The 22,802-nt window shown below is 38.7% G+C and overlaps 1 protein-coding gene across 3 annotated transcripts in view; it reads right to left on the minus strand.

Annotated features, from left to right (window-relative positions):
* Nucleotides 1-311: 311 nt before the first annotated feature.
* Nucleotides 312-22,802, minus strand: part of elavl4 (ELAV like neuron-specific RNA binding protein 4) — an 80,719-nt gene continuing 58,228 nt past the window's right edge. For 2 of the 3 annotated variants that reach the window (XM_079385008.1, XM_079385009.1), the window contains exons 5-8: nt 14,698-14,851; nt 7,217-7,442; nt 3,760-3,798; nt 312-1,391 (exon numbers count right to left, since the gene is read on the minus strand). In XM_079385008.1, coding sequence (XP_079241134.1) covers nt 1,064-1,391; nt 3,760-3,798; nt 7,217-7,442; nt 14,698-14,851 — 747 coding nt within the window. In that variant the 3' untranslated portion in view covers nt 312-1,063. The remainder of the gene's footprint in view (nt 1,392-3,759; nt 3,799-7,216; nt 7,443-14,697; nt 14,852-22,802) is intronic. The other variant, XM_079385010.1, reaches the window with a different exon arrangement.

The raw sequence follows: 22,802 nt of genomic DNA on the forward strand, positions 1-22,802 counted from the left end.
GCTGTTGAATAATTACTGCTATGAAAAATTACCTGCCTGAATTTGCATCCCTTGATAAATTCTTCCATCTACAAAATTCTTCCATCGCCAATCTGGTTCTCCCCGAAAAACAAACGACCTTGGATCCTAAAAAGTACCACGGCAGAATGAACAAGACAAGGTGGCACCTGACCCCTCCCCCCATCCCTAATTAGCCAGTCAAAATATTTTTCTCTTTTTTCAAATCCAGATTCTTGTAAAAATTCTTCAATAATTATTTTAATCATTATTTATAAAAATAGATCTTCTTTCTCTTTATTTTTTCATTTTTTCTAAATGCATTTTCAAGCAAAGAGATTTTCTCTTTGGCAACAGTGTGTGTGTAGGTTTTTTTTTTTTGACGCAACTTGTCATCAGGAGTGCTAGCCCGTCCCTTCCCTCGCCCCTTCCCCCTGAATCCCCCGTGAGGACAGACGTGTGTTTTGTTTGCAGTACAAAACCAAAACTATGCTAGAAACATCTTCTGCATTAGAGAAAAGGGATGGCCTCATCCCTCTCAATTCATTTTGGGGATCTCTAACAATTTACACCAAAACAAATGAATGAATGATTTTTTTTCTTCTTCTTTTTTTAAAAAGAGCCCCCTCCTGTTCTCTTACCAGGGAGGCGTTATTCTAACGACAGTGGATCCGGATTTAAAAAAGAAAGAAAAAATCCTGAATCGACACCAAGAAAGTTCGATCTAAAGAAGGACATTTTCTTCTTCAAAATAAGGGCGGTCTGGTTTTGCTACTGTTTACAGAGAAAAAAAAAGAAAAAGTAAAGACAACCACAAGAACTCAAGAAGATATACAACAGAATCCCTGTACCACTTCCAGGGTCTCCAAATAATGAATATTCTCAATTTGTCATTTTGTAATACTTAGGCAACATTGGCTTATAGGTCCAAAGTTATATTATAAGCCATATCCAGTTCTTTTTTGTGGGTTTGTTGGTTGGGTGTGTTCCTGTTTTGAGTAGGGCAGAGGTGGGTTTTTAGCATTAGAGGAGCTGTAAGGAGCTACACAAGTGATGGGAGGGGAGTTCAGGACTTGTGGGTCTTGTTGGTCTTGAAAGACACTTGCAAGACACGGTCACCCAACCGATACCCATTCAGACTGGCGATGGCCATGGCCGCTTCGTCGTAGTTCGTCATGGTGACGAAGCCGAACCCCTTGCATTTGTTGGTGTTGAAGTCGCGGATCACCTTGACGTTGTTGACAGCGCCGAACGGTCCGAAGAGCTGCCACAGGACGCTCTCGTCCGAGTCCGGCGACAGGTTGTAGACGAAGATGCACCAGCCCGTTCCTGTGTGACCGGGGATATTCATCCCTACTAGACTGGTCATACTATCGATGGTGATGGGGGAAAACCTGCAGGACGAGAGAGAGAGTGAGGAAGATGTGTAAGTCAAGCTGCCATTAGCCAAACTTCTAGCTGACTCTGCAAGGGTTACACTAGCAATTTCAGTGCCACAATCTTTTCAGCCTGTCTAACTATCTGCTCCTTGTTTTTCAGGCGGAAGGCAACCAGAGGGTGTTTTTGAATGCCGAGTGAAAAGGCTGCGCCCCGGTGCCGGCTGCGGGGGGCCACGCCGAAGCGACGGGTGCCGAGATGCAGGATCTATTGGGGAACTAAATTACAGGAACTCTGCACATTAATACCTTCGAAATTCATCAGAGATTTTGCATGCAACCGAGTAAATCTGCTCTCATTCTCCTTGTAATCTTTCCATTCTTGCCTTTTTTTCCTCCCTCATGATACAGAGATTTGAATGCTCAGTTGATTTCACTTAATTGCCTTTCCGCTTAAAGGAAATTTCCACTTTAAATAAAAGGTAAATTGGATAAAAGGTTCATTTCGTGTGCCACCTCTCAAGGAATGACTATAGGCATTATTGGGGTGTGCTTTAATTGAGATTTCCGCTTTGCTGCCGTCATCGTGTTCGAATCCGAAAGGTTTGGGGAGGGGGATAGGAAGCTGCCAGCGAGCAGAAAATGGAAGCGGCGCTTTCCAGCCAGCTAGCACGGGGAACAGAGTGTATTCCACCCACACCCTCTGCCGCTCCGCAGTGTGTGACTGTGATCGATAGCACTGCACGGACTACAGGGCCGGCCAATTCCCTGCTTCTTGTTCTGCCAAGAATTACTCAGACGTTTCATCTGCGTTTTAGCCCGTTCGTCCTGGCAGAGTCAATACATCTGTCTCTCTCTTTCGCTTTTGTGTCCTGTCGCTTGCGTCTCATTATGTAAATGCAGGATATAATGGTAAATCGGCTCACTTTGCGCCTTGTGACAGGCAACCATCTCATGACTTCAATTATGCTGGTATTTCTGTGTAAATAATGAATCTGTAGCCATTATTCATCGAATATGGCTTCGTGGTAATTTGGATGCCAGTCATCTGCGGGCGAGCGGGCGAGGGTCGGACTAGCGGATTGCTGACACAGAGGTGTCTGGTGACTACTAGGGCAGGGCCGAGCGCTGTCTGTTGTTTGAACTAAGGCTAACAGTTGGATGAGGAGTTGCATAGCAACACGCGACTGACCTAGAGCCATCCCACCCTTCCATGCTGCCCACCTTCACTTAGCGATGCTCACTTCTTCAGACTGGTCTTTGTTCATTAATTACCTTCTATGGTGTGCTCTGTGAGCACAACGCCTCCCCAGCCCCCCGTCGGTTTCATCTCCCCTAAATTTTCCCTCTCTTGAGGCAGACGGGCTTATTTGACAGCTGATCGCAGCGAGTGTAAATAAAAAGGAATCTTTCGTCTCGTCATTTGTTTTGAAAGACGCCGCTGCCTCGTTTGCATATCCTGTTTCATTGTTGCACTTCCCATTACTTGTCAGATTTTGCAAAAAAAAGCATGTTTTCTTTCAAACAACAATTGTTAGATTCTGATCAGCCAGTGCCAAAACGCAAAGGACTTTTCTAGAAAGAGGAGAAATCTAGTAAATGCGGAGCCTTTAGTCTTAAAAGAGGTATCTGTAAAAAAAAAAAAGAAACGTGCACAATGCACAACCTTTCATGCTACTCCCTCCATCTTAGCCTTGAGTGTTCGAGGGACATCAAAGTGTTTCAATAGATACTAAAATATGCAACAAAATGTCATAAGCACTGAAACATGTTCAAAAGAAGCCTTTTCACTACATCCACAGCAGCACAAAGCAAAATAACATGAGCAAACCCAACTGATCAGAGGCTCCTAAACCTGCAGTGAAACACTACATTTCCTGCAGGGATCCAGGTGAGCTGTCACCCCCCTCCGTCTCGCTCTAGACCAGCTCATTCCAACAAATAAAATGGAAACAAGTAGACGAAAAACATAATAGCCTTCCATCGATCCGTGCATTTTAACTGTTATACGTAATGCATTGGGAATGTACATAATTTTGTTCAATTGTTGGCAGCGTGTAACCCTGAGCTGGACGGAGGTACGGCTTCAGCCCCTGAATCCTGTGGAGGCCACGCTTCAAAACACAAAATACCAAAATGGAACTCATAGAAATTTTTGAATCATCATAATCAAACACTACAAATTATAAAAGACACTTACACTTTTAGGGCTACAGATTGGTTGGTTGAAAAAAAAAAAAAATCAAGTAAAAAACAAAAAGGCAAAAGAACTAAAGAGAAGGGAAAAAACCTTGAACTGAACTGAATGCATGTGATTTTCAAAAAGAAGGGAAAAAAATCATACTGTCAAACATGGACATCTGGCATTCGGTGAAGTTTTAATTACCTCTTAACGCCATAGGCCATATTAAGCAAATTGTCCAGCCTGTAAAGAGAAGGAGGGTTCTGGGGTTAATGCCAGGCAGATGGTTGACTCACTCAGTGGAACTAATGCTACATCCCTGCCTCACTGAAGGAAGACGCCCATCTAGCGATGGGCCATTACACTGTGCTGCCCCATCAGGCATCTCACAGAGTCAATCATACATCCAAAGAACAGCAGACTTGCAGCAGCACTAATAGTAAAAGGAGGCCACTTGCATGCCTATCCAGTTATTTAGCCTAACAGTGCTGCAGTCCTAAAATATTATTCACTACATCATTTATGTAACATATATACAAATAAAATTGCAATAGGTTGACTAATTATTTAAATCAATTAATATATGAAGAGTTCAGATGCGAAAGCCTCTAAGTGCCGTTTGAAATTTTCTAAAATTAGCATTTTTATCAGGCTCCTATGTGTAGGTTCAGTAATTTCACTTTAATGGCAATGAATAGGTTCTTCTCATTGCCCTTTAAGTGAAATAACTAAACAGAAACATAGGAGCCTGATAAAAATGCTCATTTTAGAAGAAAATTTCAAACGTAACTTAGAGGGTTTTACATCTAAACTCTTCATATATATATATATATATATATATATATATATATATATATATATACATATACTATATGTATTTTCTAACAATGTGGGGAGTTATAATTAAATTAAGGATGATTTATAATGCACTGGTAATTATTTATATTTATGTATGCTATATTTTCTAATATGATGAATCTGTATATAAATATATATTTTATTTATATTTTAAAGTTGCTGTGAACAACCCTGAAACAGATCCGGTTGAAGCCATGCCTCAAAAACAGGAGCTTAAATTTATTCAGGTAATATACACATATTTCTATCAATTAAGACGTTTTATTTTTATTTTTGGTTCCATATTTAATACAGTAAAATGAAGAATTCTGATAAATTCGCCCAGAAAAGAATGTGTATAGTTTGAATATATTGCAATACTGTAATGCATTTCTATAGTGACAATTAAAAAATGATTAAGAAGGATATGAGCAAATTGAAACCAAAACTCAAAAAGAGAAATAAATGAATCATAAAAACAGATACTCAGAGTGAAATATAACGAATGAATCTTAGTGTCTGAACGCGTGCAGATAATATGCTAATGTTATGGATGAAATTGGTCTGGGGCCATCTTTCAGCCTACCTAAAAACTTTAATATAAAATGACATTTCAATGAAGTTGGAGGCAGGATGTAATGCAGCATTAACTGGGAGTGCCCTTTCTTCTTCTTGCTGTCTGTTTCTTGTGCTGTCTCTCTATTAGCCCCAGTGACCCAGCGGGCCGGTGTATTACGCTTTCCTTCCTCGTCAGTCATTCTCATTTTAGGCTCCCGTCTGTTTGGCTATTCTGTGACCTCTGTCCCTCACTCGGCTCGGCCTTGTCTAGTTTCCTATTAAAACTGCTGCAAGATGGTTGACAGGGCTAATTACTGCTTGCTCACATTTCAAACTGAACTTCTCCAGACAAACACACACGTACACATGCTGGCCCTCCCTCTCCGCAGTGGGTCAACAGTTGGTGACTCTGCCTTCTGTGAACGGAGCCAAAATAAAGCGAGGACATTCAACGTGTTGAGTCATTAACATGCCAATTAGCCAATTAGGGAGGCAGGTTGCTTTGTGGGTAAATGAGTTCATTGGAGAGAGGGCTCTGAGGCGCAAGAGCAGGCGATGTGTTAGATATATGCAGGCGTGTCTCAACCAGGCTCGGCCCGGCCTACAGCTTTTCACACTTCCTCTCCAAACACACACACAACACAATGAAGCCTTTGTAAGGCCGACTAATACATGCAAATGGGACTCATCCTTTTCAGATCTCTTCAATAATAAGTGCTTGTGATGTATGAGGAATTAATTACTGATTTCTGTCATCGGTATTGCTGTGCTAATTGCTTGACGAGTCCTGTTTGTCTAAACAAAGGATCTTTTGCTTTAAAGTAAACATCGCACCAACAGTTCATGTATCTAGAGGAGATAGACTGTAACTCATCCAAAGTATTTTATATTTATGATACAACTGAATAATGAAATATTTTGAATGGTTCTTATGAGCTGCATACTAGAGTCCATAATGCTTCCATTCATACGATTGTGAATACACTGATGTGTAACTGAGTTAAGTATTTCATTTTTAGGTGGACTCCGACCTGAGAATTTGTATAGAAAAAAGGTGTTTGACTAAAAGAAGATAAAAACATCACAAATTAAAAACCTATTCACGCAATATAAAGAATACATGCTTGAACGGTTTGCACATTCTAAGCTCCATTGTTTGCATTTTTGTGAGAAATTGGAGCCCGGTCTTATGAAAATGCATAAATGCCAAATAAAAACAAAAACTTGTGGTATTGATACATAAAAATTTACTTTGTCGTGCATATAATACACAGTTTTTGCGTGCATATGATATTCAGTTTTCACGTACATATGATACGCATCTACCCCACAACCCTAATCCTACCCATTGCGTAACATATAGACGCCAAAGTCAATTTTTGCGTATCAAAACTGTATTTTATGAAATATTACAGCTTTATATTTTTTGTGGAAACTAATATGTTTTTAAGGATTATTTAAAATAATGGATTTTTCAGAAGCACCGAATGTTAATAGAATAGAATGTTTTTGTAATATTATAAATGTCTTTACATTCACTTTTGGTTAATTGAATGCATCCTTGCTGGATAAAACATTAATTTCTTTGAAAAATAAAATAAAATAGAACTTACCCCAAAATTTGTACGGAATGTATTATATAATTTTTTTTAGTCCAAGAGTTTTGGCAGGCTTCGCCAGCTCGAAGCTCATAAGACGTGACTCATAGTTAATTTGAATTAGTCTGCGAGGAAAGGAAATCTTAAGAAAAGTCCTAGCTAGTCAACGGTAGGATCAGAAGGTGTTGTTATTGTTGCCTGTGACTAACTATATGCGTAGTGAGGGGACACGGCAGAGAGAATTTACTTCACATCGCCTTTAAAAAGGTTGAGAAGTGCTGCCCAGGGCTGTAAAGGTGTTAGCTGCCAGAGCGAAGTTATTGCTGGACTGCTGAACTGAAATGAAAGGAACAGATGTGAAATGAAAGAAGGGGAGGATGGCGTATGAGAAAAAGAAATCAGAGGGACATTGTGAACGACAGAACCCCACTGTCTCTTATCAGTCCTTCGCTTCGGTTTCTTTTCTGAATCTCATTTTGTTTCTGCAGATTTTTGGGAGCAGCTATTCCTCGGTGGTGACGTGACACACACGACTTGAGGTCTACAGGTAACAGTTTCACAATCCAGACACCTATTTTTCCTTGCTATTCCACCAATTTTGATGTGAGTTTCAAAGGAAGCTATGTAAGAAAATATACATATTATTATTGTAGACTGACTGTATTTACCTGAACCTCTGCGCTTGGTGGTGGAGGGGTCCCGGGTAGCGGCGGTTGGGGGATTGGTACAGCTGTGACAGTAGCGCCTGGCTGGTCTTCTGACTGGGGTTGTTGGCAAACTTCACCGTAATGGGCTCGGCGGCACCTGAGGGCTTCTGTCCATTCAGACCCTTGATGGCTTCCTCCGCTTCTATCCTCTTATCAAAGCGAATAAATCCCACACCCCGCGAGCCACCTGTGGGGCCAGCACACCAGAAACAACACACCATACGCTTACTGGCTTTATCCGGTCTGCAACAGCAACATCAATGATACGTTCAAGTCCTCCTGGAAATTTTGTATTGATGAGTTGGAAAGCCCTAATTATGGTGGTTGGAGCAAGATGATGATGCACCTTTTATACAAAAATTTCAGGTAGATTTTTAAAATCCATTGCATCTGACATATTTTCTCACCAACATGCCCCCAACTCAGAAACTCTGGGCTTAAAGGAATAGTTAACCCAAAAATGAAAATTGACAGGCCATCTAAGATGTAGATGATTTTATTTCTTCATTGGAACAGATTTGGAGAAATTTAGCATTACATCACTTGCTCACCAATGGATCCTCTGCAGTGAATGGGTGCCGTCAGAATGAGAGTCCAAATAGCTGATAAAACATCACAGTAATCCACAGTAATCCACAAGCAGCAATCCACATGACTCCATTTCATCAGTTAATGACTTGTGAAGTAAACAGCTGTGTGTTTGCAAGAAACAATTCCATCATTAATACTTCAAACCATTTCATCCTGTTATTAGTGAAAAAAGTTGCCTCATCTGAAAACAATTGAAAACAGTTCTAAACAAACATATAGGTGGATTTTGATGTGAGAGGACAACAGTAGATGGACTTTTTCACTGGAGGAAGCGTTATTATGGATTTTGACCAGAAGCAACAGTTTAAAATGAAAACTCCTTGTTATTACAAACACACAGCTTTTCACTTCGCAAGATGTTAATACATAGAATAGAATCATGTAGATTAATTGTGCATTATTGTGATGTTTTTATCAGTTGTTTGGACTTTCAATCTAATGGCACCCATTCACTGCAGAGGATCCATTGGCGAGTAAGTGTTGCAATGCTACGTTTCCTCAAATTAGTTCCGAGAAACTCATCTACGTGCATCTTGGATGGCTTAAGGGTGAGCAAATTTTCATTTTTGATTGAACTACTCCTTTAAAGACAGTTATACGTCCTTCCCCACTGGTGTGGTGACCTTTGTGTGTTCAACTAGTAAATACAGTCTTTCCAATATGACTTGAACGCACCAAACACACAAATGCACTTCCTGTCTCGCACACCTTCATTCAGAATGATTCATTTCTATATTTGGAGACCGAAAATGATTCAGCGTTGAAAACGACAAATAACAGAGATATGCAGCCTGTGTGACGGATACTATTGCTGGTGTCACATTATGCAAATATGGTGCTATGGAACGGGGAGATTCTATTGGCCGGCCAGCATTCCAGTGCTGTCAGGCAGACGTGTAATTTGTTTTCTTTTCTTCATGAGAGGATGGCGATATTGTGTGGAGCTCCGCCGTTATGGAAATTGAGCGCATGTGTGCGACGGCCTCAAGCTGTGTGGTTTGCGGCAGCTGACGGCCCCACGTCGCCTCATGGTATGAAGCTTGTCCGCGACATTTCCACTGTTTCCAAGGCGATGGTTTTGACCGCTACCTGAAAGTAACATTTAAAAGAGCCTGGCTTACTGGGAGGCCTTTTATTGGGTTGGTTTTTAATGAGACGATCCTTCTGCTCTGAGGAGGTGCGTGTGTAGATGACTTGCCAAGAGGGCAATTTGCATAATACAATGAACACGTATTTGTGTGCGAGCGTGTGTGTGTATCTGCTCTCTGCTTTCTATATTGTCAGTTCGTTCTCCTCTCACTCTCTCTCTCAGCTGTCACCCGCTAGTATTGATGTTTTCTGTTGTGCTGCCTGATTGCCTATTCAAATCAGTGTCTTTTGATACGTTCCGTTCTGCAAACAAATATTTGCACACAATCTTTTCAATGCAGTGAGCTTTCATTCAGACTGCGGCTGCATTACTCTCTTTACCTCGCAGCGTGAGTCATTCCTGACAGCTTTTCCCTCTCCCTTCCTAAAACCTGCTCTCTTTAATTAGACCCTCAGAAGTAAAGGCTCGAGGAACGAAAAGCATGCATTATTCCAGAGAGTTTAGGATGCACGGTTAGCTACGTGCTCACCATGGAGTGATGTTGAGGTCAAAGCAGAATCCTTCGAAAGTGGAGCAGAGAGAGGAAACTGGGAATGACACCTCCTCTCTCTGTTCCTCTCTCTGTCTAGAAGATATTTGACATGCAACAGCTCAAGTATCTAAAAATACAAGAGATTACACATTCCGTTTCATAAAATTTTGATCCGAAACGAGACGACTTTTTGTTTCTGTCTGTCAGTTTAAGTGTGCACGAATGAACTGATGGATCTGACATAAACTATATGCTATCTGTGCTTTTGCTTGTTTAGGCTGAACACAAACACCGACTTGAGTCCGAAAGAGGGGAGAGGAAGGAAAGCATCAAGACATGTCTAAATCCAGTGTCTGGTAACATCCCGTCTACTTTAGTGCTTTAATTGCTTTGGAAGGCAGCATAGATGCATTCCCCACAACGTGCGGTTTGACAGTAGGTGGAATAAATAGAAGCAACATGATTTTTTTTTTAAACATATGTCTCCTTTTCTTTCTAGAAATAAGTATTGTGGTAAATATATGCTTTAAAGTTCTTTTTAGCTCATTAGATGTGACTTGGAAGCCTATCTGAAACCAGTTTCCTTTGCTGGAATCTTCATATACCACCCTGCCTTTGAATGCTGTCATTGCGAAACACAGACTCAGAGGTTAAAGGTCAAGTCATTCCAAACCTATGATATGGCTATATTTGGAGAATCATGCAACTTTTTCTGTACAGCATTATATATGCACAGTATGCAGGACTATCAGAAGCTGTTAAAAGTAAACTGCATTCAGTATAGAATGCACAGTATTTAGTAAGGCTGGAATACTCTACACGATTTTTTGCCGATTTACAGTTTGGAGAAGTCAACAGCAGTTGCCGAAAGTTAGAGCCAGTCTGCAGTTGACAGATCTCATAGAAAATCACATAGTCACATACTCAAATTTTTTAGCTTCAGGCTCCATCCAGTCAGGGCATATCAAACACGTTTTAGAACACATTTTGTTTTCATTTGTCAAGCGTAGCAATAATTTGCATGTTTCTGTGTGGGTTTGTTGTGATCGAAACAACTTTAAAGTCTGGTAGTGTGGGATCCTCTGTCGTTTTGTGGATGATGGCCAGTTTTTGCTCTGTGACTATTACAAAGTTGGTAAGGGTATAATGCCCAGTGTTTTCTGTAGTGTATTCCAGCCATAAGTAGAATGCTAGAATTCCATTCTCAATATAGCCTACGTTTGCCATAAGTCATAACATCAATTTCGTGTACTGTATCATTCATAATTGAATTAAGAAAGCCTTTAAATTCTGGTTCAATTCCTTAAATTGAACTGAATATTAATTGAGGAAGCAAACAGGGTTAAGAATTTGAATGTAAGGAAGTAAAATTAAAATAAACTGACGTTCATATATCTGTAATTTTTAAATAGAAAAAAAAATGTGAATGTTGAATGGACAAAGCCTTGTTTGAAAGCCTTCATTATGGAAGGTTCAAGCCTTACAGACAGATATCTATAGAATTTCTTATAGAAATTATACTTAATTTACATGTTTCATTATATTTAATAAATTATCTTTTGTGGGCATAAGTGGAAAAATGTTTTTTTCCCAAACACACTGTGTAATTTTAATTCATGCACTTCTTCCTGTTATTCCAGTTCAAATTTAAAATTCAAACTTGTAAATTGAAAAAGGGACAATTTTTCATTTCAGAATTTTGCACATCCCTGCATATCATTATGAATAATGGGTCTGATGATGGTTAAACAGCAAACTAATATTTTAAACTAATGTCTATTGTTTCCTTTTGTCTTCTGAAAGTCTATTTTGTATCATACCTTTAAAAAAACAATGTAGAGCCGTAGGGCAGGTATTCTGTAATATGATTCAATCCAGAGGTTTTTGGCACTGTACACTAACACAGCTATAATGAAATCGTGATAGGATCTCGGTTTCCTCGGGTAGAAATAGTGCTGACCAGTGTCATTCAGGCTGCGACTCAGCAAACAGCTGACGATCTATCAGACGCCTGCAGAATCGCTAAAATTAGGGTCCAGAAAAAGCTTGCAGTTTAACGGTTAAAAAATGCAAATGGTGCCTTAATGTTGACTGTGCTTTACTTTTTTCTTTTCCCCTCGCTTCCCTGACATTACCATAATGAGCCTGCAGCCGTTTCTATAACAGGCTGCCTAAACAAAGCGAGTGGCCAGGCTAAAACCGGAGACACTGGCACCGCTAGCTCCTTTTTAGAGCTTATCATGAACCGAACAGAGTTACGGCTACAATGTGCCGGTTAACAGCACTATTCTCCGGGTAATCACTCCTACCTTACATAACTTTCTACCTGTACTTATCTCAGCTCAGCACACATGAAGCCGGAGAATGCTGAGTTTAATAATAACCGTGACACACAGAGTGAGCGCACAAGAAACAGTGGCAAGAGACCATCATAGCCGGCCTGACAAAGCGCTTTCCATTGCACGCCCACTGTTCTGGTCCTCGACACTTACTGCGTACGGGAGAGAAAGAGAAAGAGAGAGAGAGAGAGTCCTCTGGAGAAAAAAGGGAAAGCTCGGCTGTTAATGAAAGCCTTCTCTCCTCTGTCTGAACATAAGCACCTCTCCGTTGTCTCTTATTCTCTCACTTTTAAGTGGCTGTGCCAACTGTATGGAACATTTATTAAACTAGTGCGCTAAATATATTATGAGGAAAAAAGCCTACATCTCTTCGCCGTAGCTTCTGCCTAATCAGAGAAAGGAGAGCGACGTCCTCGTTTTATGTAACTTTTAGTTGCTGCCGCTACAGATGGTGTTTGAAAAGGCTCAGTAAGGGAGGTCTTTGAAGACTTGAGCAGCTCTTTGCCTGGTTCTGCCGGCGCACTGCTATAAATCCATCTGTTTGTCCTTGTGTAATTGGAGGCCAAGGCAGCGGTGTCATGACATGCTTTGCAATGTCTGGTGGAGCATCTCGATTCATTGTATACATCACAGATCCTTTGTGTTCGACAGGCCTTGATTTGGACACTCGTCGTGCAACGCTGGCTCAAATGCATTTTGACGTCGCGTTTCTAACCGTTCCTGACAGCACGCTCGAACTGTATAGTTAATGGAATTCAAGTCATGGGAAAATATCAATGAGCGGGAAAAGAAAAGGCGGCGGAAGAGGAGAAAGTGTAGCATTTTAAAAGAGGGATTTCTACAAGTAGCTCATGGGAGCACAGTCGTTTTTCACTTAAGAGGCGCAGCTTGTAGGAGCCGGTGTTATGGATCAATTGTATTTGCTCTCATTGACGGGACATGTATTGACTGCTAGGCAAGGCTCGGCGGAGCCTCTCTGAATATTTGACTATTGATCAAAGGGCCAAACCTATCATACTTCACTTAGGTTACATGATAGGTTTAAGTACTCATGCCGTGGATTCAGTCAAATGCTCAAAAGCTTTTCAAATCCCTGCAATTTAGTCACATTTCCCAATAAACTCAAAACAAACAGACACACCCTAGGGAACAAGTTATATAAACAAGACACGTAGGAAGAGGACTTCCATCGCAATACATTATCCTTTCTGTGAGGGCAAACAGACAAAATGCTTCCCTAATTGTTACCAAAAAACTTATGACAAGGATGTATGATGTATTATTATTTCAGAAAGGCAAAGCCACTGTTAGTTTATCATGCCATATGTGTTTGTCTTTATTAATGACTTTCGGTGTTATTTCAGGATGCTGTGTTTTTCTTGAAAGTGGCGTATAGAGGGATTTGACACAGAATTAGATTTGCCTTAAGAAGCATGTAGCAGATGTTGACTTGACTTTTGAAAATGAACATCTTGATTGACATCATGCTAGCTTTGTGAGTGATGTGATTTCCACATTAATGAGTAGGGATGGAAGTTGATTTTGGTTGAGATTCTGATTATAGTTTCTTAATTACTTTAATGATTCTTGCAGTATTTTTGGCAAAAAAAATAAAAATAATTTATCTTAATTGTGCATGGTATTCCATACTAATGTGTTTCAGTGAGGCATCAATTGATTCAGAAATTCAGTATCAGTGACCTAGTTCAAGAGTAGATGCTGCGATGCATTTTGATTCAGTTAAAAGCATTGCCTCATAAGAATCATTCTTTTGCCATAAATGCACCTCTACAAAATTTTCTGTTTTGCTAATGACATCAGTATTCAGATATGGGGCAAGTGTTGTTGTATGTACCACAAATGGCTTTCAGTGATTTTGCTATTATTAAATCCTATCAGCATATGGCCCATGCAACTAGTGACAGTCTATTCATGTGAGATTTAACTAAACTATTAACTGATCTTGAGTAACACGTCTAATCCCTCTTTGACTTCAACTCGTATTTTAGACATGCAGAATCCTTGTTTGGCTTTCAGGGTTTCACAGTAGTGTTGTAATAATTGCTCCATGTATCTTTACGGCAGCCCTCCGATAAGTAGCTTCAAAAAGAAAACACTCCTCGATTCTTAATCACTAGCAGCTCAGGTTTAATTAATCATTAGGCTCTCTCCTGCGGACCCTTTTCTCCCGGGGAGCCTTTGCAGGGCCAGTGGAAGGATCCGTGTGAAGGGAGTAAGGCCTCTGTCTGTATGTGTGCATGTAACTATGCAGCGTTCCTCAGCAGTTCTACAGAAAAGGTTTGGCACCACTAGAACGTGGAGTACATTTTCCTGTGGCTTATGCGATATTGTTTGCATGGTGAGTGCCGTTATGAATTATGCAGTTGTAAAAATATTGAATGTGTAAGAAATTCAGCTCCATGACCATTTATATCCTGCTTGATTTATTCATGATGTTGTAGAAAGGATAGGCCAAGGAGATGACTAGATGCTTTAAAATGGACTTGGCCATGGACTTGGCTCTAATATTCGCTGATTATTAAGATTGGGATTCATGTCTAAGGTCAAATACAAACAGACAACATGTGCATACATTTACTCACAGAAGATTGAGTATAAGATTGAGTTTGTGTGTGTAGTTTCTATTACTTCTTTTAAAAAGGTCTTCAGAATTCTTAATTCATACAAATTAACGTCTAAAAAGGTCTCAAACTGGAGCAGAAAGTCTTAAATTCATTAAATCATGCCATTAAATATTTCATGCACTACAAAAATAAAAAAAAATCTTCCTAAGTTTTTTTTGTCTTCCAATAAAAAAATATAAACATTAAATGTGAGAATTTGTTTGTTTGCATGCTACAGGGTGAGAGAAAAGCGGTCCCACTGATACCTGTGACCTGGTCGACGAGAATGCGGGAGGTAATTATCCGTCCGTACTGAGAGAAGAGCTGTTCCAGCTCCTTCTGGGTCATGGTCTTGGGCAGCCCACTCACGTACAGATTAGCGTCACGGATAGAAGCCGAACTGGGCCGTGCATACGAAACCTGTAAGACAAAAAACACACAAACACATTGAGCATTTGTTGCAGTTATCAAACTATGGTGGTTTATGTGGTGTAAGAAACTGATCTCTTGAACTCCACATCCACATGTGCTTTTTTCATTTCAATTTAGCTTCTGGAGGATAGTTGTTCAGGCGATTTATAACCAACTTCTTGCATTTTCAATATGCAGCATTCAGATGCCAGAGGTCGTCTGCGCACCTGTTCTGTCTCACACTGTGCTGGTGGTCTGTATTCTTGCATTGACCTGGAGCAGCTTGAGACTTCAGAAAGATAATGCCCCCAAATCCTCCACTTGAGAACAAAGAAGAATCCCTTTTACTTATTGTAATATTTTGAAAAGGAACAACTTGCTGCGAGGGATTCTCTGTGATCCTTGCTCATTCACAGATAAGGGATATACACATGACATCTAAAGAGCTTTGCAAATTGTCTCAAAGGAGGAATGAAAATGTAAATTCAATATTAACGTGCACCACCTCTAACCCAGTTTCTGAGGAGAAACAATATTGCCAAGAAATTGGATACTTAAAATACAGTGGTTGAAGTTCATGAACCCTTTGAACTACAGGCATAATTGCGGTCTATTCTGAGAAGTCTCCAAAAGTCATAAAGAAATACTGAATTTATTTTTTGTATATAATATTAAATCTCAAAATGTAGCAATGCAATTTTTCTTACAGTCTTTATTATTCAAGGTTAATATTTTCAAAATGTTTCTTGTCATATAATTTAAAATGTACTTTATATACATTGCTTTATATTATCGTTTAGTAATATTTTGCGTATACAGTCATGGCCAAAAATATCGGCAGAAAATGCACCGCTTCTCAGAAAATTGTTGCAGTTGCAAATGTTTTGGTACTCACGTTTATTCTTTTTTTTTGTTTGCATTAGAACAACACAAAAAAGTCAAATCTGATACAATTCCACACAGAAACCAAAAAAATGCACTGGACAAAATTATTGGCACCCCTAATTTAATATTTGGTAGCACCCCCTTTGGAAAAAATAAATGAAATCAATCGCTTCCTGTAACCATGAATGAGTTTCTTACACCTCTCTACTGGAATTTTGGACCACTCTTCTTTTGCAAACTGCTCCAGGTCATTCAGATTTGAAGGATGCCTTCTCCCAACTGCGGTTTTGAGATCTCTCCACAGGTGTTCTATGGGATTCAGATCTGGACTCATTGCTGGCCATTTCAGAACTCTCCAGCGCTTTGTTTGTAACCATTTCTGAGTGCTTTTTGAAGTGTGTTTCGGGTCATTGTCCTGCTGGAAGACCCATGACCTCTGGTGGAGACGCAGCTTTCTGACACTGGCCACTACGTTGCGCCCCAAAATTCTTTGGTAATCATCAGATTTCATGATACCGTTCACACAGTCAAGGCATTCAGTGCCAGAAGCAGCAATGCAACCCCAAAACATATTTGAACCTTCACCATGTTTGACTGTAGGGACTGTGTTCTTTTCTTTGAAGGCCTCATTTCTTTTTCTGTAAACGGTGCCATGATGTCCTTTACCAAAAAGCTCTACTTTTGTCTGATCTGTCCACAGTACTTTCTCCCAGAAGGATTGTGGTTTTGTCACATAAGTTTTGGCAAACTCTAGTCTTGCTTTTTTATGCCTTTGTGTCAGCAGTGGTGTCCTCCTGGGTCTCCTACCATAGCATCCCTTTTCATTCAGATGGCGACGGATAGTGCAAGCTGACACTGTTGTACCCTGTGTCTGCAGATCAGCTTGAATTTGAGTTAATCGAGGTTCTTTATCCACCATTCGAACAATCCATCGTTGTAATTTTTCATTAATTTTTCTTTTCCGTCCACGTGTTTCTGAGAGAAGTGTTGCATTTTCTGACAGAATTGCAAGGGTGCTGATATTTTTGGCCATGACTGTATAGAATGCGTGTATATTGTTTCTTGTTACAAACAATATATATGTTTGTCCCTTTACCGTCTGGGAAGAGGTACAGGGCTTTTAAATCCAGGACAAATAGGTTGCAAAACAGTTTTTTTTTTTTGCAAAAGCTGTATCTGTCCTAAAACCACCTATTACTACTTTTACATTTCCATAATAATTATGGACAATTTTAAATAGTGAAAGGACATGTAATATATGTATTTTAATATTTGTATTATCTTATTCTAATATGCAATATGTTTTGAGGTTTTTATGTTACTCAAGGTGTGTGCTTCAATCATGTGTTTAATGTTTACTGTTATGAGAGCCACCACTCTAAATTTCGTAGTATTCAGACAATGATAAATAAAGTAAGTCTAAGTCAATTTTTTTTTTTTTTTTTTTATATTTGATATATTTGAGATTTGTTTTGTTATATATTTTTAATAGTTTATACAAAATTAACTGATTAAATGCAGTTGGTATCATGATTTTGATTTTACAGGATTACCTATTGTTAATGGATAGAACTTTATTGCCTTGTATTAATCATTAATCATCATACCTTATTGCCGTAATTATTGTAAGTATTACCAAATATTTTTCTGTTAAATACTTTCCCAGTTCAGATCTTTAAAGAATTTGTTATTCTAGATTAATGTAAAAATTAAAATTTATACATATTTATACATCGTTACCTATCAAAAATTAACAATACTCTATTTGTGAGTGTGTGTGTGTGCACACAAACACACACACACTCTCTATATTTACCATATACTATTGTGTTTTATTTATTGTAATTCATGTTTAGTTTGAAATGTAAAAAAAATATTAGAATATAAAGAGATAACTTAATTCAGTTTGTATCATTTATTTTTACCTGATTTTCTATTAAATGCTTTTCTATTTCAGGTCTAGAGAGAAATTACTCAAAGCATCAATGGTACAAATTGGACAGTTTTAGTTTCTTTTCTACAGTTGTACAGATTGACTTGTTTTTAGAATAAGGTTCATGAACCTCACTTAAAACCCACAGCAGTAAATGATAAAGGCTAATTTGTTTTCAGAAAACACACATGATGGAAGAGCTTGTGTGTGAGTGTGAGAGAGAAGGCTGGCTGTCATCTGTGCTGAATAACACTTTGGAACCTTCTGTTTGTGCCTAGAGTGAGAGCCAAGCCATCTATAGCTCTCTCACCCTCGCATTCCCCACACGCTCTAATATCAGCACGCTGCACTTACTAGCACCTTGGACAGCGCTCATTCCGCCATACTCCCTCCATCTAGCGCTCACCCGGCATGTTCTCACCTCTCTCGACTTGTCAAACTCTGCAGCACCTTGGACAGTGTCTGTCACACTCTAAAACACACTGTACTTGTTTTCAACTTCACATACCAGTCTCTTTCTTTTCTTACACATGATGCAATTTTCACCCATTGCAACCATTCTCAATCAAATCTCAAAGTCGTTGGCAAATTTAATACCATAATGTCACTGAACTTTACACAGTTGTAGAGAGATAATTAGGTATTTTTTAAAGTAATCATTGTGGGAAACTTCAGTGCTGTGGCTCATCCTGGATTTTCTTAAATGAGAATTATTTTCAAAAGGATAGTTCACCCAAAAAACCGAAAATGAAAATGAATAACCCTTATGTCTTTCCAAACCCATGAGCCCTTGAGATTTTTTTTTCTTCAGTTCCACTAGAATATCATAGTCCATATGACTGCTTTCATACAAATATTATTTTCATTTCACATGACTACTTTTATTACAAATATTTCATAAAATAGTTTCATGTGATGAACAGACCACAATTTTAGTCATTATTGACCAATATTCTTTGCCTCCACTGTGTTAACTGCTGTAACTGACTCAGTGTTGGACTTGGGAACTGATCTTTTTGTTAACCAGATCAATTGATTTGTTTCAAAGATCCTACTCAAAAGAATGATTTGCTCATGATTTAACCATTGCTACTTCTCTCATGAACTCTAAAAGAATTCCTCAAGATTTTCAGTAAATAATGACTTCAATTCCAATTTATTAATGACACAGATTTGTTGTATGTCTTTAGAAGACTTGAAACTTCAAGTATGTGATCCTACTGAATTTATACACATTTTCAGATTTTGCAAACTGACGTATGAGCCACACGAATTGTGTAAATCCAGATAGAACAAAATGCATGGATTTTAAATGTTTGGATACCTTTTCAAATTTGTAATGAGAATTTTATTAATTTGTTTTCAACAAAAGAGAAACTTTAAGGTCTCCCAAGGTTTTTCCACCAAAATGAAAGCTTTATAATTTATCATTTAAAAGCAAAGTAATAAAGATATAAATATTATTATTGTAATTTGTTGTTCTATAAAATATAATTATCATTAAAATAATTTTAATATATATACAGTATTACAGTAGTCTAGTATTATTGCAAGAGTAATGTTTCTTTGTTAATTAAATTTTTATAATGTGAATAATAATACATTTTATTTTATTTAAAAATATATATTTTTTTTATAATAATCTAAATAAATACAAGTCATATGAATACTTTTATGGTGCTTTACTGTCCTTTTTGAAGCGGAAAAGCTCCAATCCCAATTTATGTACCAAAAAGAACGACCAGTACTTTCCTCAAAATGTCTCCTTTTGTGTTCCACAAAAAGTCATATGGGTTTGAATCGACATGTGGGTGAGTACAGAATTTGAGTACAGTATACAGAATTATGACAGATTTTTCATTTTTTGAGCGAACAAAGCCATTTTCTGAATTTCCTTGTTGATTCTATGTTTTTGTCTGTTTCGCTGTCTCCCGCTACAGCAATTCAGTTTTAATTCAAGATGGAGAGATGTTTCTATCTCCCTGCCCTTTTAATGCTCACGTCAATTTAATCTGTTCCCATTAATGGTTGAAGCAGCCTTTCCATCTCATATTTTCATTAGTTCTGACATTTGGGCAGCAGAGCCATCACAGGCTGTTACACTGCTACAAATGCTGAGCTAAACATGCTAAACACTCCGCCGTAATCTCCTCAAATCCACTTAAATGGAGAAGGCAAAAGGCATGGAACCCTGGCAGACTCCTCTCCTCTCCTCTCCTCTCCTCTCCTCTCCTCTCCTCTCCTCTCCTCTCCTCCCTTCTTTTCTTCTTCTCTTTTCTTTTTTCTTGCCCTGTCAAGCAGCTCCAGATGTCAGATCTATCAACACCCTGTCTGCTATAAGCAGTGTGTGTGTGTGTGTATACACGTATCTCACAGCACAAGGCTATGCTCTTCTTGTCCTCAGTGGGATTTCTCCCATCACACCTCGACAGGAAGGCAAAGCCGGAGTTTTGCTGAGAAACGGAGAAGTGTCATGGAGAAGTGTGTGTGTGTGTGTAACAAAATGATGAGCATGTGGAAGTTGTGACTGGAGTGAAACTCTCACTCTTTTTTTATTTTTCAGGCGGTGAGACGCAGCTTTGTTGATCTGTTTTCATGGACTTCCTGCATTAGCTGATGTGCTCGAGCGATGGCGTGTCCCTGAACTTGACACTGGCGTTTTGCAAAGGAATATAAACTCATTGTAAACCGCCACAGACGTTTTTCCTCACTTCCTTTTTCTCGGCTAAACAGCCTCTTGTAAACATATACTATACATCATCAGCTTATTTCAGCAGGAGGGCCCTCATAAACGCCGTTTTTCTTGCTCGGCTGAAAAGGGCAAAGAACTGCACTTCGGATAATTACCCTCTCCTTCTTTTTTCCCCTTTTTCTCGCTCATCCACTCTTAGACGCAGCTGTCTGTTCCTATTAGATGGTCTGTCTTCATCCCGGCTTGATGGGGGGTGGGGTTACGATGGAGGCTTTATGAGAAGGATGACCTTGGAACACACTTATTAGGAGTTATAAGACAGAGGATTTCATCTCTTTCTTGCCGTATTACAGCAGGAGAGCATCTTTTGAGAGGGCTGGTGCTGGTCTGAATAAAAGGTTTCATGGAGTGCAAGAGAAAGGAGACCGAGCAGGGAGGGCCGAGAGTGCGAGAGGTGTAAAAGAGTGATCACACGAAAGAGATAAAGACATTGGCTTCTCTGACCCACGCTGAGATGGACGGATGGATGAAGCAAGAGAAAATATGTTGATAAAAATATCTAGATGATTAACAAAGGACACGGATTGGAGTGACAACGTGTCCTGAACAGGCACAGCGTGATGAAGCGATAAGCAGTCAAAGCTCTTCCTTGTAAAACACAGTTTTTGTTCTTACCAGCTTCGACCACAAGAAACACGGTCACTTGGTTTCTATTTCTGTAGCATAGCCCACTCAACCAAACATATTCAGCTGATATAAAAATATGTATGACTCGCATTAAAAGCACACAATTTCTGATGTCAAATTGCTATAGTTTCTGTTTCATAGAGGTAAAAGAAAGGAATAAAGAAGGCAGGTCTATACGCAGACTTGGTAAATTACCGGAGCAGATAGTTAAAATGTGCTTATCCAGAGACGCACATTGACAGTAATAAGTAGGTGGAAAAATCAGAGAACATACAGTGCTAAATCGTCATACATAAAACCTACTAAAGCAAATTTACATTTGAGTTTGTGTATTCTGGTCGGTTTTAGGATGAAATTTAGGATTAGCACAAAAAAATGTGACTTATGAACTGAGTGAAAAGAACAAATATTAAACTAATTATGGAGATTTCAGGAGAGAAACGTCTAATCAAATAACTATTGACAGTTTTAAATTTCCAAAGGAATTTATTTTTAGTATCTCGATCTGTATTTCTAGTATCTTGATGTTAAAAAGGTGATATTTCTCCAAAGATGCAATTGAAAAACTTGCTGGATGTTGTACTTCAATTTCAAATCAGTGCTGAAGCATCACTAATCGATAATTAATATTCATGAGCTATAGCCATCCTTAATTTGAAACCCCCTACTCATTCATTCTGGTAACACTTGGTAGCTTCCATCTAGTACGAAATTGGTCCACAATCCTTCTTCACATAGCATTTTGATTTCATTGTGGACAGACAAATTGCTTGTCATTTTGCACTTGGTTTAGACAGTGCGCGAAACAGGAACATCTTTGGTTGTGTCGATTCCATTCATGTTTGTGTGTGCACAAGCAAAAAAATCAATCATGCTTGAGATGTGCGTGTGAACCTCACTGTGCACAGTAGCATGTGTTTTGTTTTGTGTATGTAGGCACGCTAAGTCATGGAAGACAACTCTTGCTTCATTACTTGAAAGTCTGTGTTTGTTGGCGTGTGTATGATGCCAGAGAAAAATGTAACATGTTTAGAAGTATGCTTAGCAACATCATTCCTGCAAGGTTCTGACGACTCCCCCAACAGACAGCATGAAAATGTGTGTTACACTAAATTGTGCCCTCGGGCCAAACCACTTTATGCTCACTTCAGTGTTTCAGATTTGAAAACATAATACCATGATACTAAATTTAATACCAGTCTTTAATAATAATAATAAGGATCATCATATTTAATGTATAATAAAATAATATGAATAATAAATTATTATTATAAATAATGCATTATATTTGAAATGTATTTAATATTTAAAAAAGTATTTTTTTCATTAATGCAAAATTCTTAATGCTCTAATATATCAATGTAAAATGTTGTGAAACTTCAAATGTAAGTAAGTCTCACAATTCTCATTTCCTAATGTGATTCCCATAACTTGTTGGTTTACTTTGAGTCAGAGATGAATGACAGCTGTGATGACTTGCAGTTCAGTGAGTCAGATGTTAATTCAGTAACTGCTGTGATGGATTGAATAAATGGTTTGTTTCAAACTGATAACTTGGGAGTTTTTGACTGATTCACAGTACTTGAACTGCAGCCATTTTATTTTCAGCATTGTGTCTTTTTCAGGATTGTGCAGTAAAAAGGGGCGTGAGAGTAAAAAGAAACAGCCCCAGAGTCATTTAGTTATAGCCCTAGGACGGGAACAAAATCCTGAGGTGTTTTTGACCGATAAGTGCAGTTTTTTTAACTGTGTGTTTATGTGTG

The sequence above is a fragment of the Barbus barbus genome (genome assembly GCF_936440315.1).
Source record: "Barbus barbus genome assembly, chromosome: 29".
NCBI classification, from domain to species: domain Eukaryota; kingdom Metazoa; phylum Chordata; class Actinopteri; order Cypriniformes; family Cyprinidae; genus Barbus; species Barbus barbus.